General features: G+C 38.5%; 1 protein-coding gene across 3 annotated transcripts in view; it reads left to right on the forward strand.

The window, feature by feature from the left end:
* FANCD2 (FA complementation group D2) overlaps nt 1–16,822 on the forward strand; it is a 58,599-nt gene that overhangs the window by 17,644 nt on the left and 24,133 nt on the right. For all 3 annotated transcript variants that reach the window (XM_045992389.1, XM_045992391.1, XM_045992392.1), the window contains 10 exons: nt 3,168–3,311; nt 5,399–5,533; nt 7,260–7,391; nt 8,544–8,654; nt 12,213–12,322; nt 13,188–13,248; nt 14,227–14,346; nt 15,192–15,265; nt 15,547–15,693; nt 16,409–16,509. In XM_045992389.1, the coding sequence (XP_045848345.1) occupies nt 3,168–3,311; nt 5,399–5,533; nt 7,260–7,391; nt 8,544–8,654; nt 12,213–12,322; nt 13,188–13,248; nt 14,227–14,346; nt 15,192–15,265; nt 15,547–15,693; nt 16,409–16,509 (1,135 nt within the window). The remainder of the gene's footprint in view (nt 1–3,167; nt 3,312–5,398; nt 5,534–7,259; nt 7,392–8,543; nt 8,655–12,212; nt 12,323–13,187; nt 13,249–14,226; nt 14,347–15,191; nt 15,266–15,546; nt 15,694–16,408; nt 16,510–16,822) is intronic.

The following is a 16,822-nucleotide window of genomic DNA, read 5'->3' on the forward strand; positions in this document are numbered from 1 at the left end:
GCATTCTGATTTTTTTCTCTTGACATTATATCATAAACATTTTATATGCTTCTACAGTGTCTTTATATATATGTATATTTTTAAAATAATCTCTACGCCTAGGGTGGAACCCAATGAGGGGCTTGAACTCAAAACCCTTTTATTTTTAAAGATTTTATTTTTAAATAATCCCTATACTCAACGTGGGGCTTGAAATTACAGCCAAGATCAAGAGTTGTATGCTCTACGGACTAAACCTCCCTGCCTCTGGCAACTACTAATCTGTTGTGTCAATGAATTCAGTTTTTTGTGTGTTTTGTTTTGTTGTTTCTTTATTTTTTAAGTTCCATATACAAGCAAGATCATAAAGTATTTGTCTTTGTCTGACTTAGTTCACTTAGCATAATACCCTCAAGATCTGTCCATATTATTACAAATGGCAAGATTTCATTCTTTTTATGGCTGAATAAAATTCCAGTGTGTGTCTGTGTGTGCCTAGGTAGGTGTGTGTTTGTGTGTGTCTTTGTACTTACCACATTGGCTTTTCACTTAGGTTGCTTTCATGTCCTCACTATTGTAAATAATGTACAGGGATCGTAGGAATGCAGATATTTGGTCAAATTAATTTTTAGTTATTTTGAAAAAATACCCAGAAGTAGAATTTCTGGATCACATGATATTTCTACTTTTAATTTTTTGAGGAACGTCCATACTGTTTTCCAAAGGGGCTACACCAATTTACATTCCACCAGCAATACAGAAGGGTTCCCTTTCTCTACATCTTCAGCATCACTTGTTGTCTCTTGTCTTTTGTTAATGATAGCCATTTTGACATGTATGAGGTGATATCTCATTGTGATTTACATTCCTGATGATTAGTGATGTTGAGCATCTTTTCATGTGTCTTTTGGCCATTCCTATGTCTTTGAGAAAATGTCTGTTCAGATCTAGGCCCAGGGGTACCTGGGTGGCTCAGTCTGAGCTTAACTCAGTGCTTAAGTGTCTGACTCTTGATTTCATCTCAGGCATGATCTCAGAGATGGAGGCCCATTTCAGGCTCTCTCTCCCTCTACCCTTCCCCCAACCCACCATTCGTGCTTGCTCTCTCTAAAATGAAAAAATGTTAAAAAGATCCTTGGTGGGCAGGGGCGCCTGGGTGGCTCAGTTGTTAGGCATCTGCCTTCGGCTCAGGTCATGATCCTGGGGTCTTGGGCTCAAACCCTCCATCAGGATTCTGCAGGGAGCCCACTTCTCCCTCTCCCACTCCCCCTGCTTGTGTTCCCTCTCTCTCTGTCAAACAAATAAAATTAAAGTCTTTAAAAATGAAAAATAAAAAGAAACATTAAAAAAAAATCCTTGTTCCCCTTGGTGGCTCAGTCAGTTAAGCATCTGCCTTCAGCTCAGGTCATGATCCCAGGGTCTTGGGATCGAGTCCCGTGTCAGGCTCCCTGCTCTGTGGCGAGCCTGCTTCTCCCTTTGCTTGCTGCTCCCCCTGCTTGTACATGCACCCTCTCTCACTCTCAAATAAAAAAAAAATCTATAAAAAAAAGAAATCCTCGATTCATCTTTTAAATTGGATTGTTTAGTGTTTTACTGTTGAGTTGTATGAGTTCTGAATAGTTGTTTTTATTTTTTGTACTGCTTGACTTTTTTTTAAGCTAGGTAAAAATTCTTTATGCTGATAATACGTGAAAGAAATTTACAAATATAAACAAACATATACAATCAACTGATTACAGTGAATAAATACTGAGTTATTGTGACAGATGATGTTGCTTTATAACCTTCTTTTTTTTTTTTTTTTTTTTTTTTTAAGATTTTATTTATTTATTTGACAGAGATCACAAGTAGACAGAGAGGCAGGCAGGGGGGGGGGGGGGAAGCAGGCTCCCCGCTGAGCAGAGAGCCCGATGTGGGACTCGATCCCAGGACCCTGAGATCATGACCTGAGCCGAAGGCAGCGGCTTAACCCACTGAGCCACCCAGGCGCCCTATAACCTTCTTTTTTAAGCATACTTAATACAAGCTAATTGTGGAGATAAAACCCCACAAGGAATCTAAAAAATGTTAAAGTGTTAAAAATGTTAAAAAGGTTCTCTTCACTCTCTGTTCCATTCTTCATGGATAATTCTTCCAGACTTTTTTTTTTTTCCTATTCATATACAAGCTGTATGTGTATGTGAGTGCAGGCATTCTTACTCTTACATTTAAACAGATTTATGGGGGCGCCTGGGTGGCTCAGTGGGTTAAAGCCTCTGCCTTCGGCTCAGGTCATGATCCCGGGGTCCTGGGATCGAGTCCCACATCGGGCTCTCTGCTCAGCGGGGAGCCTGCTTCCCCCTCTCTCTCTGCCTGCATCTCTGCCTACTTGTGATCTCTGTCAAATAAATAAATAAAATCTTTTTAAAAAATAAAAAATAAACATATTTATGTATATTGTTTTTACAAAAATAAATCTTACTATTATTATTGTCTTGTAGGTTGCTTTTTTTTTTTAAACTTCACAATGTTGTGTCTGTCAAAAAATGTAGTCTAGCTTATTCATTTTAAAGATTTTATTTATTTATTTGACAGAGAGAGAGATCACGAGTAGGCAGAGAGGTAGGCAGAGAGAGAGAGAAGGGGGAAGCAGGCTCCCTGCTGAGCAGAGAGCCTGATGCAGGGCTCGATCTCAGGATCCTGAGATCATGACCTGAGCCAAAGGCAGAAGCTTAACCCACAGAGCCACCCAGGCGCCCCTAGCTCATTCATTTTAATGGCTGTATAATATTCCAAAAATGACTGTCAGAATTTTATTTTTTTCATATTGACAGGCATTTACAGTCTTTCCAACTTTTCAGAAAGTAGTTTTCCTAATAATAATGAAATATATACTGTGGTTGGCAAGTGATTTTTCTTTAATAAATATATAGATCTTTAGAGTTTTTTCTGTAATAATATTAATTCAGCTTATATTCCAGTGTTTTCATAAAAGATAATAGTGGTTAATAGTTATAGCACTTTATTTCTCTGAAAAAATTTGTAGGTTTTGTGACAAAAAAAGTAGATACTCCCATGGGAGTGTGTTGAGCAAATAAGTATCACCCCTTCTGTGTTTTCATGGGAAAAAGTTGTGAGCTACTATGTCACGACAATAAATGTACTGATTTATTAAATTCTTTCTCTGTTGTCATTTTTGTTGACAATAGACTTTTGACTTGGCAATGCTTCTCATCATCTATAGCACCAACACTCAGACAAAGAAGTACATTGAGAGGGTGCTAAGAAATAAGATTCGATCAGGCTGCTTTCAAGAACAGCTGCTGCAGTCTACATTCTATATTCATGACTTGGTAAGTGGCAGAGAATTCACAACATTAGTCTGAAAGTTATAGAGAAGTCATTTTTAACCTTTTTTATTCAGTGTGGAAATCTTGACAATACTGCCTTTGCTGGATGTTGATTTTTGACAGCTCAGTGTGTTTTCAAAATATAATAGGATTCTTACTTACCTTGATTGAGATGTTGTACTGTTAATAAAACCAACCCAAGACTGGTGTCTCATCTTTTTAGAAAAAAGGTGACAAAATTGATTTATGTTGAACTGATTAAACTCAAACCCCCAATTTTTTTTTTAACAGGGAATGTTTTAGTTCAGGTCTTCTAATTTTACATTCTTGTATAACTTGATTTTTAACTTAAAATGGAAGGCTTTGTAGCTCCCATATAAAAGTTTCTTCATGTTAGTTTCGGCCCATTGTTCAAGTGCATTGAGACTTTAAAATCTTAACTTTGCATTAATCATTTTAATTACTTAGCCCTTTGTGGTCCGTAGCTTTGACAAACTTGCTTCTATATCCTGTTCTAAGCAGTTTTTAAAAACCCTGAGGAAAACAGGACCAGAAGAATGCTAACAGAGACATAATTATGCATCTTTTGAACCATCCCTATTTGGCCATTCAGTGCTGTGACTCTTGGGTGATTTTCTTCTGTTGAAATATAAACCATTTGATTAGAATTTTGTAAGTTAAGAACAGTATTTCCTGGTGAATTTTCAGGATATTAATAGCGTATACCTTCCTAAAAAGCTGGATAACCAGTAGTTTGGGGCTTGACTTAGGTGCTAATGAGAATATACAGTTGGGTCTTAAGATTTTATATTTAGAAATGAATTTAATGTTTCTATTATTTTATCTTACAGTCCTTTCTGTGCTTATTTCTGGCAATAGTATGTGTTTTGGGCTATAATTTTCCAGAAGGCAGAAATCATATATTTTTTTAAAGATTTATTTACTGAGCGCCTGGGTGGCTCAGTGGGTTAAGCCGCTGCCTTCGGCTCGGGTCATGATCTCAGGGTCCTGGGATCGAGTCCCGCATCGGGCTCTCTGCTCAGCAGGGAGCCTGCTTCCCTCTCTCTCTCTGCCTGCCTCTCTATCTACTTGTGATCTCTCTCTGTCGAATAAATAAATAAAATCTTTAAAAAAAAAAAAAGATTTATTTATTTATCTTAGAGAGTGGGGGCAAGATCATGACCAGAGCCAAAACCAAGAGTTGGATACCTAACCGACTGTGCCACCCAGGTGCCCCATATATAATTTTTTATTGCATTTTCCTCAGCAAAGCATTATACCCAATTCAGGGCTTAATTTAAGATTTTTTTATCTATTGTGATGGTATCAATAAAGAAACTGGACTTAAAACTGGTTATTTTCTTTGGGTCCATTAATGTCCATCTTCTGCCCAGTTGCTAAGACGTGATCAGTTCTCTTTTTGATCTCAGAAGAAATCAATTTAATTGGTATTGAACCTTATAGATTGATTTGAAATCATAACCAAGGTAGAGCAGACCCAGTATATCCCCAGGGAGGTAGTATGATTGAGTGAGGATGTTGGGATTTAGAAGATCTGGATTTAAGAGGCGCCTGGGTGCCTCAGTTGGTTAAGCATCTGCCTTTGGCTCGGGTTGTGATCCTGGAGTTCTGGGATTGAGCCCTGCCTCAGGCTTCCTGCTCAGCAGGGATCTGCTTCTCCCTCTCCCTATACTCCTTCCCGACTTGTGCTCTATCCCTCACTCACTCTCTCCAAAAATTTAAAAAAAAAAAAAAAAAGATCTGGATTCTAGTCCCAAATTGGGCAGATAGGAACAATGCTATTAGGCTTATAATTTTAACTTCTTCAGCTTCCAGGTCACTTCTTATCCATACATCGAATCCCATTGATCCTAAGCAAGAACTCAGAATGATGAAAGAAAAAGAAAAAAAAAAAAAACAGAATGATGAAAGATAATTTTGAGTAAAACAAAGATTATGTTACCTTAAGTTAAAATGAGAGTTGGTGAGGAAAACTCTGATATCCTATAAGGGTCAGCAAGTCTTGGTTCTGTAATAACTAAATTTCTCCCACAGCTTCTTTTTTTTTGTCTCCTCTTCACCCCCTCAAGGTCCTTAAGGATATTTGCCCATCTATTCTGTCATTGGCGCAGTGTTTGTTGCACTCCCTCGACCAGAGTATCATTTTGTTTGGCAGTCTCCTATACAAATATGCATTTAAGTTTTTTGACACTTACTGTCAGCAGGTATGTCGAAATGTTTATTTTGGAAAGGAGGGAACAGGAAGAAATAAAATTCCAAGTGACTTGCATGTAACATGATGTTTCTTGTTGGTTGGAAGACATTGAAGGAAAAAGAAATCTGAACTGGGAGTTGGGAAAAACTTAGTTGTAGTCCTAGTCTTAATAAAATAAGGAAGACTGGACTTGAGGATCTAACTTTGCATTTTGAGGTCTAAAATTCTCTGACTTGAAAATGAAGGTCCACATCCAGTCTATTTTTTTAGGATTTTATTTATTTATTTGACAGAGAGATCACAAGTAGGCAGAAGCCAGCAGAGAGAGGGGGAAGCAGTCTCCCTGCTAAGCAGAGAGCCCGATGCAGTGCTCGATCCCAGGACCCTGAGATCATGACCTGAGGTGAAGGCAGAGGCTTACCCCACTGAGCCACCCAGGCGCCTCCACATCCAGTCTGTTTTAAATAAACCATGATTAAAAGGGCTGGGGTTATTGGGCAGCTTTCATAGTATACAGAAAGAGCAATTTTAAAATTTAGCTGCAAATGATCAGCTGCCAGTTGATCCTGGAGTTCTCTAGAAAAAATTGTGGAGAAAAACACATGAAGGAGAAATGCCTGAGGGCGTAACCCTATTCCCATGAACATGAGACATAAAATTTAATAGCACATATCCAGAGAGGGGAGGCTCTGCTTGTGGAAAGTGATTATGAAATCAACAGAGTGTCTTACTTTGTATTTTTTTGTACATGCTAAACATACTATTAACAATGTCAAAACATTTTAATGGAACTTGTAAAAATAAAGACAAAATTTAAAAAATTTAAAACAGAGCAATAGATTCAGCTGGCATGAGCTAGCTGCTGCAGTTGAGAAAATAATATGATTCAGTATGGAGCAGCAGTATAAAGGAAAGGGAGAATGGCATACAAGATATTTTTCTGGAACCATCTTAATGTCCGAGAGATACTATCATGGCTCATGTTTGCTTGAAATATACAAGTCTAACTTGTAAAAACCTTTAAAACCTTGAGCTTCTTGAGTTCCATCTTTTTTTTTTTTTTTTTTTTTTTTAAGATTTTATTTTGAAGGGCACCTGGCTGGCTCAGTCGTTAAGCGTCTACCTTCGGCTCAGGTCATGATCCCAGAGTCCTGGGATCAAGCCCCACATCAGGCTCCCTGCTCAGCAGGAAGCCTGCTTCTTCTCCCTCTCCTGCTCCCCGTGCCTGTGTTCCCTCTCTCACTGTGTCTTTCTCTGTCAAATAAATAAATACAATCTTTGAAAAAAAAAAAAATTTTTATTTTTAAGTATCTCTGCACCCAACATGGGACTCAAACCCACAACTGAGAGATCAAGAGTCACATGCTGCAGCTGAGCCAGCCAGGCTCCCTGAGTTCCATCTTTTTAGTAAATTTTAACAGATTAAGTATAACCATAACTTAAAGGGTAGTATTTTACCCGTATGAAAAAAGAAAAAGAGTATGCCAGGAAGCAAAACCAGGAGGGCTTACCTAGTGCTCACTGATAAATATTAGGAAATAAGTCAGGAGTGGATGGTTGTGTAATTAGATTGACATAATCCTCAACCTCCTGAAAACAACATTAATGAAAAGTAGATAATAGACAATGGGATAGGTAGGGTAGGTTGAGATTAGAATGGTCTCAAGCATTAACCCTTTCAAGATGGCCATGTCATATTTTCATTCACACTATCCTGTTGACTCTTTACCGTGTAGGAAGTAGTTGGTGCCCTAGTGACTCATATCTGCAGCGGGAATGAAGCTGAAGTTGATACTGCATTGGATGTCCTCCTGGAGTTGGTAGTTCTAAACCCTTCTGCTATGAGGCTGAATGCTGTGTTTGTGAAGGTATGTGTCCCTCTGGTGACATATTTTGAGTCATTTTTCTTTCTTGCATGTATTTGAGAGATATCTGACATCTGTTAATTAGCAGCAATTTAATTTGTGTTCTAGATATTGAGCACTACAATCGGTAGGAGGGGGTGGGAAGGAGGTGGGGTAATGGGCAAATAGTAGAAAAAAGATAACTCATTTATGTATAAATGCATTCAGCAAATACTTCTTTGTACCTATATGCAGGCTCTATTCTGGGTGCTCTGTATATAAGACTTAGTTCTTACCTTTGGTGATAGTAAAACACATAAACAAGTCACTGTAGATACAACATGAGAAATCCCTAAGAAGATTAAGTGCTATAGATGTACCAGAGCAAGAATAATTTGGCCTAGGAAACTGGGTACTTCTTCAAGTACTACTGCTTCTTCAAAGAGTAGATTTGAATAATTCTTGAAGTTTGGGCATGGTTCAATAAGAGAAAATACAGGAAGTGCCTCTAGGCAGAGGACAGTTTAAACAGAAACAAATTGGCATCCGGTCCATGGTATACCTGAAGGATAACAAGTAGACTAGCATGGTTGGCAAATGGGACATATGGTGAGAAGTGGTGGGAGGTGAGGCTGGGAAGACATAGGACATGTCAGATTATGAAGGGTCTCAAATACCACGCTCAAGTGTTTCAACTTGATTTTATAGACCGTAGAGAGCTATCACAGACTTTTCACAGGGGGTTGACAGAATCAGGTCTGGGCTTTGAAAGGTAATTGTAGGTCAGTTATCCCCATATTAAGGATGAGAAAGCTGAGGTTTTGCCCAACGTTAAAAAGTTTTTCCCTTGTGACTGCTTCCACATCTGTAGAAAAAGAATAAGTAATTCATGGCGTGGAAACCGAAAGGGATGTTATGATAAGCAGTAAGGTCAGAGATGTAACTTTTGACAGAGTACTGTTTTCGCTAAGAAGGAAAGGACGAAGAAGAATAGGGAGAACTAAGAGGTATGTTAGGATGACTAACCCTTTGGCCTCTGGGCACAGCTTGAGAGAACTTGAGCTTTTGTGGCTGTCCGGGTGCTTCTTATGCCTCTTACAAGGATTTTAATTTTTTTTATTTGATGGAGGAAAATATCAGTGGCTAACCTTATTGTTGGTATTTTTTTTTCCATAGGGCATTTTAGATTATCTGGATAATATGTCCCCTCAGCAGATACGAAAACTCTTCTTTGTTCTCAGCACACTGGCATTTAGCAAACAGCATGAAGCCAGCAGTCACATCCAGGTAACAGGCAGTGTGTTGAGAAACCTTTAAAAGTTTTAGCTTCTTTAATTGAAATTCACTGAACATAATTACAGCTCAGACCATGGCTGTGTACTTGATTTCTATTAGTACACAGGCTAGAGTAATTATGTTCAGACGTTAAGTGTCTGTTGTGTACCAAACATTGAGATGGTAGGTATATTAGACCTTCTACCCTCAAATAGCTTAGTCTATTAGGGTAGAAATGGGTCTGTAATCAGCTGACTAGGGAACTGAGTAAGAAAAGCTGTTCAGGGGGCCCCTTGGTGGCTCAGACGGTTAGGCGTCTGCCTTCAGCTCAGGTCATGATGCCAGGGTCCTGGGATCGAGCCCCACATCGGCTCCCTGCTCCTCTCCCACTCCCCCTGCTTGTGTTCCCTCTCTCACTGTGTCTCTCTGTATCAAATAAATAAATAAAATCTTAAAAAAAAAAGAAAAGATATTCAGGTTCTATACTGAGTGCTGTGGGGACACAGAGTGTTGCCTTATTTTCTAGGGAACCTCTACATCTAATGTGAACTTATCTGGGCTTGCTTTCATTGGTGGTCACCATTTGCTGAGGAAGTCAGGCAAAGGGACTAAAACAAGAGATTGCATTACAATCAGAACTTGTTGCTCTTTTGTATCTTTAGTGCCACCCTGTGGCAGTAATCCATACTGGACTGTAACTTTGAACAACCAACACCTTTTGTTAATTTAAAAAAAAAAAAAGGAGGTGGGCTAGGTAAAATACATATACAGCACAAAATTCAAAAGATATAAGACGTGGTGAAAAATAAGTCTTCCCCTTCTCAGTCTTCAGGCATCTGGTTCTCTAGAGGCAATCACTTTCTGAGTTTGTCCTGAGACATTTCTGTCCTCCCGAGATGTCCTGAGCATTTATGAATTTGTTTATACCTTTCTGCTTTCTACCTTATAGCTTTCTGAGATGTTCTGAGCATTTAGCAAATTTGTATTTACCTATATTCCACTTCTTCCCCTTTTGTTCTGCATCTATCTTTCATTTAGCAGTATATTTTGGAGATGGCTTTGCATCAGTAATATAGAGCTGCATCATTATTTTATTTTTTAATTATTGTAAAATATGCATAACAAATTTTACTATGTTAACCATTTTTATGTCGCATTAATTTCATTAAGAATGTTGTGTAACTCTTACCACTGTTTATATCCAGAACTTTTTGTCAGCCCAAACAGAAACTCTACCCATTTAGCAATAACTCCCCATTTTCCTTCCTCCAGCCACTTGTTACCTCCAGTCTATTTCCTGTCTCTGAATTTGCCTGTTCTGGGTACCTCATTTAAATAGTCATATGAGGGGCGCCTGGGTGGCTCAGTCAGTTAAGTATCCTCCCCTTGATTTCAGCTTAGGTCATGACCTCAGGGATATAAGATTGAGCACTGCATTGGGCTCCCTGCTGGGCGTGGAACCTGCTTAAAATTCTCTCTCTCCCTCTCTAAAAAAAAAATAGTAATAATAGAATTTAAATTTCAAAAATAGTCATATGAAGGGTGGCTGGGTGGCTCAGTGGGTTAAGCCTCTGCCTTCGGCTCAGATCATGATCTCAGGGTCCTGGAATTGAGCCCTGCATCGTACTCTCTGCCCAGCAAGGAGCCTGCTTCCCCCCCTCTCTCTGCCTACTTGTGATCTCTGTCAAATAAATAAAATCTTAAAAAAAAAAAAAAAGCTTAAAAAAAATAGCCATACGATATTTATCCTTTTCTATTTGGTTTATGTCACCTTAGAATTATCTGTTCAGGGTTCATCCATGGTGTAAGATATATCAAACTTCATTCCTTTTTATAAAACCTAACTAGCATTCCATTGCATGTATATACCACATTTAATTTGTACATTCATTTATTGATGGACAGTGGCCTTTTTTCACCTTTTGGCTATTGTGAATCGTGCTGCTGTGACCACTGGTATGCAAGTATCTGTTTGAGTCCCTATTTTCAATTCTTTGGGGTCTATGTCTAGGAGTGGAATTGCTATGTCATAGGTTGATTCTGTGTTTAATATTTTGAGGAACCACCAAACCATTTTCTGCAACAGCTGCACCATTTTATGGGTCCACAAACAATTGAGGGCGCCACGGTTTTACAACCTCACCATCACTTATTTTCCATTTCTTAGCTGTAACCATCCTACTGGATGTGAAGTATTGTCTCACTGTGGTTTTGATTTGCATTTCCCTAAAGACTAATGATGTTGAAATCTTACTACTTGCTCATTGGTCATTTGAATATATTATCTGGGAAAATGTCTATTCATGTCCTTTGTTCTTTTTTTTTTAATCAGTTGCTTTTTTGTTGTTGTTGATGTATACGGATCCTGTATACTTCCTGGGTATTGTCCCTTATCAGATACATGATGGGCAAATATTTTCTCCCATTCTGTACATTGTCTTTTTACTCCTGGAGTTTTGATGAAGTCCCAGTTTATCTGTTTTTGTTTTGTTTTTACCTGCTCTTTAGGTGTCATACTTAGGTAGAACCTTTCTCCAATTCAAAGTCATGAAGATTTTCCCCTTCGTTTTCTTCTAAGAGTCTCATAGTTTTAGCTCTTAAATTTAGGTTGTTGATTCACTTTGAGTTAATTTTTGTATACTGCTAAAAGTAAGGGCTCAATTTCATTTCATGTATGTGTGGGTATCCAATTTTTTCAGCACTTTTATTGAAAAAACTGTACTTCCCGCTTTGAATTATCTTAGCACCTATGATCATTTGACCATGTATGTGAGGGTTTATTTATGGACTTGGTGTGTATATGCTTCCTATGCAGGTGGCACACTATTTTAATTACTGTAGCTTTTGTAGTAATTTTTAAATTGAAGGAGTATAATAATTTTAAAAATTAAAATTTGAAAGAACATATTTATTCTTTTGCAAGGTTGTTTTGGCTATTTGTGGCCCCTTGAAATTCCATATGAATTTTAGCATGAGTTTTTCTCCATCTATAAAAAATTCTGTTGTGATTTTAGTAAGAATTACAAAGAATGTGCCTGTCACTTTGAGTATTATCATTATTTTAACAATATTAAGCCTTCCAATTCATGAACATGGGATATCTTTCCATTTATTTAGGTCTTCTTTAATATTTTTCAGCATTGCTTTATAGTTTTAAAGTACAAGTCTTTTGCCTCCTTGGTTAATTTACCTAGGTATTTTTTTCTGTTTTATTATTTCGTTGAGTATCCAACAGCATTACAATAATTCACATATCCTTATCAAGCAAGCATCACAACAATAACAATAGTAGCTTTTATTTTTTAACGTTTGTGAATAAACATCTTTTATTTTGAACATTATGTTTGACACTGTTCTAGGACACTTTTTAATTTGTCTCTCATCCTTACAAACACCTTCCCCATTTTATAGATGAAAAAAATTGAGACTCAGAGATGAAATGACTTGCCAAAAGCCACGTAGTAAATGTTAGAACCCTTGGCATTGTATGTGTTTTGGCTCCAGTATCTACAAGCTCTTTTGTTGACTATTCCAGCATCTTCAGCTTTTTCTACTATGTCTTCCTTGCAGGATGACATGCACCTGGTGATACGAAAGCAGCTGTCTAGCACCATATTCAAATACAAACTCATTGGTATTATTGGTGCTGTCACCATGGCTGGCATCATGGCAGCTGACAGGTATGTATGGAAATTCTGACTTCTGTGGCTCAAGATCAATTAATCAAGTTGCCACCTTACAAATGAAGTGTTACATTGTGTAGATTGTGTTATAATGGTAAACATTAAGCCCATAATAAGAGAAGCAAATGTTTGTTACAGCTTTTCCATTTTCCCTTCTAATCTTGACTGTATATACCAAGTATAATTTTTACAGAATGTGATTGTAATCATTACAGTCTGATGGTTAAAAACTAGGGATTGCTAATAAATAAAGTAATAGAAATGTTTCCACAAAAGAGGAACCCTGAACATCCTGGATGTACTTTTCTACATTTGCGCCTCTCCCAGGCACTAGACAGTACAGATTTCTCCATTGCTGTGGTATATCATGTTTGATAAAAATAAGCCACCCGGTGACAGGAGTATCAGAGTTGGGTCTTGTTAAGATGTTGCCATTGCGAAATGACACTGGTGTTCAGTTTATGCTCCTTAAGAGATAATTTGTTAGGAGTTCCTGGAACCTCGGGAGACCGATTCTTAGAATCGGCATTAATGATTCATGCAGGCTACATAATCCACTGGTTAAGAGTTCATTCTTTGGAGCTATACCACTTGAGGGCATTAAATGCTTAGAACAATGCCCAGTGCTTGCTCTTACAGTTATTACTAATTTAGTGTGCCCTTCAAAAAAATCAAAGGTAGCCGTTGTTTGCTCTAATCCACATTTTGAAATAGTCCTCTGTGCCTTTATGTACTTTTATCTCTGCCCACATCCCAGGAATGGCAGGATTCATACACTTATTGCTAGTTCTTTTTTTTTTTTTTTTTCTTATTGCTAGTTCTTACAAAATATAAAAATAAAGCTAAAATTCCTTGTTTTTAGAAGTAGATCTTCAAATTTGACCCAAGAGAGAACAGACTTGAGCAACGAACAGTGCACACAGGTGAGTTCTTATATAAAAATAAAGCTAAAATTCCTTGTTTTTAGAAGTAGATCTTCAAATTTGACCCAAGAGAGAACAGACTTGAGCAACGAACAGTGCACACAGGTGAGTTCTTATAATGTAGTTGGATATGTTTATGAATAACTGAGGAATTGCTTCTGGTTACTGTTGGTTTTACCAGAAAGAGTGTTTTGTTTTGTTTTTTTTTCCAATGTTTTTCCTGGCTGGCCTGAGTTACATTTATTTCTGTATTTGTCTAATCTCCTTAATTAAATTGTGAATTCCTAGAGAGCAAGAAAAGTGAGCCATGTTTGTAGAATAGGAGGTTGACTGGAGAATAGGCACAAGTTAGCCTTTAATTGGAGAACTGGAGATAAAGCTAGTCCAGAGGTAGAAAAGGGAGGGCCTTGAATGTGAATCAAGACATTTCAATTTAGTTTTTTACATAGCAGTAGTCTTCAGGGGTTTCCTAGCATAGATACGACAAAATCAAAGCTTTGCTTTAGAAAAATTAATACAGGGCGCCTGGTTGGCTCAGTTGATTAAGCGTCTGACTCTTGATTTTGGCTCAGGTCATTATCTCAGTTTTGTGAGATCAAGCCCCACATTGGGCTCTGCGCTTGGTATGGAGTCTGTTTAAGACTCTCTTCCTCTCTCTCCTTCTCCCTCTGCTACTCCCCCTATTCATGTGCGCTCCTTCTCTCAGAATAAAATACAATACAAGTATTTGTGAAAAGAAAGGGCATGTTTGTAAAAAAAAAAAAAAAAAAAAATTTAATCCAGTTGTGTGTGTCTGATGGATTGGAGAAGAGATATTAGAGATGGGCTTGTCAGGAAATTCAAGGAAACTGGTGAGTGATAATAAGAGCTTTGCCAGTGAAATTGGAAGGAAAAATCTACTACTGAATGGAGTGAGTGGTGTTTAGGAAACATTGGCAGCCCAGTGGCTAAACCACTCTTTCTCTTCGGGTGTTCCAGGTGACCTCCTTGCTGCAGTTGGTTCATTCCTGCAGTGAGCAGTCTCCCCAGGCTTCTGCACTTTATTATGATGAACTTGCTAATCTGATCCAAGGAGGAAAGCTGGCTCCAAAAGCCCTGGTAAGGCCCAGTATCTTTTCTTAAAGCAGCAAAGCATGAGAACTGTTTTTTATTCCATATTCTTCAAGCCTTTCTGTCTGTTGCAGTGCAAAAATGGATCACTCTGTGAGCTCTCCCATCTTCTAGTTGGGAAGGCTGTTCTGACTTGCCTTACCCCAGACCTCACCTCTGGGGCCTCCTTCGCATAATAACAATAATAGTAATGATGAGGATGATGATACTATTGTTGATGATGTTGAGAGCCACTATGTATTCTGTGCCAGGCACTGTGTTAAGCATTTTTCATGTATTATGTGTTTTCCACTTCATAATAATGGGGCACATGATATTCATAATATTGTTATTCTCTTCTTAGAAATGAGGAAACTGTTGGGGGGGGTGCCTGGGTGACTCGGTCTGTTAAGCATCTGTCTTTGGCCCAGGTCATGGTCCCAGGGTTCTGGGATCAAGTCCCACATCAGGCTCTTTGCTCAGCGTGGAGCCTACTTCTCCCTCTGCCTGCTGCCACCCTCCCCCACTTGTGTGCATGTGTATGCATGCTCTCTCTCACACAAATAAATAAATAAAATCTTTAAAAAAACAAACATAGAAATGAGGAAACGGGGGCACCCGGGTGTCTTAGTCGGTTAAGTGGCTGCCTTCACCTCAGGTCATGATCCTGCTCAGTGGGGGAGTCTGCTCCTCCATCTACCTGCTCATGCTCTCTCTTAAGTTAATAAGTAAAATCTTAAAAAAAAAAAAAATGAGGAAACTAAGACTTAGAAAGGGCGTAATAGTTTGTCTAGGACACTACAGCCAGTACACCCTTACCTATGCAGCCTTGTTTGTTTGCTTGCTTCCTGAAGGAATGGCTTGGGCAGACCATCTTCAATGATTTTCAAGATGCCTTTGTGGTAGATTTCTGTGATTTTCCAGTAGGGTAAGTACTGGATACCACTAACTTGATTTTATTGGTGAAGAAATTATGTTAGTAGTTGGTATAGACATCAGAATGCTCGTGACCTTGGCTAAATCTGGCCCAGTCCCGCAGTTTCTTTGCTCCCAACACCGTAACACCCTAGTTCCAGAATTCCCAAAAGCTTCAACTTATTCTTTCTCTTTCTCATTTCTTCTCATAAGAAGGAAGATTGGTTTGTTCCAGCGGTTTCCCAAGTAGATGTGTATACCCTTGAGACATCAAATTCTGGGTTCTCTCCACAGCGACTATCCATTTCCTGTGAAAGCTCTCTATGGACTAGAAGAATACAGTAGTCATGATGGGATTGTCATCAATCTCCTGCCACCGTTGTTCTCTCAAGACTTTGCAAAAGATGGGGATAGAATGACTTCAAAAGAATCAGACCAGAAGTCAGTGTACTTCCTCTCTTCTAAAACTTCATTTGCTGTTTTGAGTGTTCATGGGGTATTCCACACTTCTTGCAGTCTGTTGAGAGCTTGATGGATAAGGTTTCTGGGGCGCCTGGGTGGTTCATTTGGTTAACCGTCTGCCTTGATCCCAGGGTCCTGGGATTAAGTCCTGCATTGGGCTTACTACTTGATGGGGTGCCTGCTTCTCCTTCTCCCTTTGTCCCTCCCCAGCTCATTCTTTCTCTCTCAAGTAAATAAATAATATCTTTTTCAAAGGAGGGGTGATTTTCTCCTAAGACACATGGTATTTGGAGGGATTAGCTAGAATGGGTCAGATTCCTTGTTTTTTCTTGGACCCTGTGGTTGGGGTTTACATTGCTTAAGGACAGGCAACAAGTGCTCTGTGAGGCTGTTTTCATTTCTGTTCCTTTTTCCCTCGCATGAGCATGCTTGTCTACCTCTGCCACTCTCCCTCCTTCCTTCCATCTTACCTCTGCTTCTCCTAACTCATGGATATTCATTCTACTCAGCCTCTGCCTGCCTCCAGGTTATTTCATTGTTTATTTTCTGAGCATCCATTAAGTTCCTTGTCTTCTATTCTTAAAAGTAGACATTGGTTTTGGGCAAAACTCTTTAATTATAAGGTTGGGTTCCTTATAAACATGGACTAATGTGCCTATAAAGTACTATTTAGAAATGGATTTTTTCTTCCTAGATTGGTGTCTCCATTGTGCCTGGCTCCCTATTTCCGGTTACTGAGACTTTGTGTGGAGAAACAACATAATGGAAACTTGGAGGAGATTGATGGTTTATTAGGTATAGGATGAAGTTACCAGATCCTTTCTTCTTTGTAATCTTAGGGAAGGAACAAACAAGTACCCCATGTGTGTGGGAAGAAATTTTCTAACTTCATAGAGTAGAATAGCAGTAATAATGGAATTCCGAAGACAAAATAATACATACAGATTTCTGTCATGTTGACAAATCAGTCATCACCGTAGTTTCTAGTTGCTTTCTGGTCCTCACCTCTAGTTTTGCAAAGACTTCTTAATTATATGTAATTATTGCTACATAATATGGTAATTTTGAGACTAATCAAAGCTTGACCTTCAAATACAAGTTAAAGGGA

The sequence above is a fragment of the Meles meles genome, chromosome 20, assembly GCF_922984935.1.
Source record: "Meles meles chromosome 20, mMelMel3.1 paternal haplotype, whole genome shotgun sequence".
NCBI classification, from domain to species: Eukaryota; Metazoa; Chordata; class Mammalia; order Carnivora; family Mustelidae; genus Meles; species Meles meles.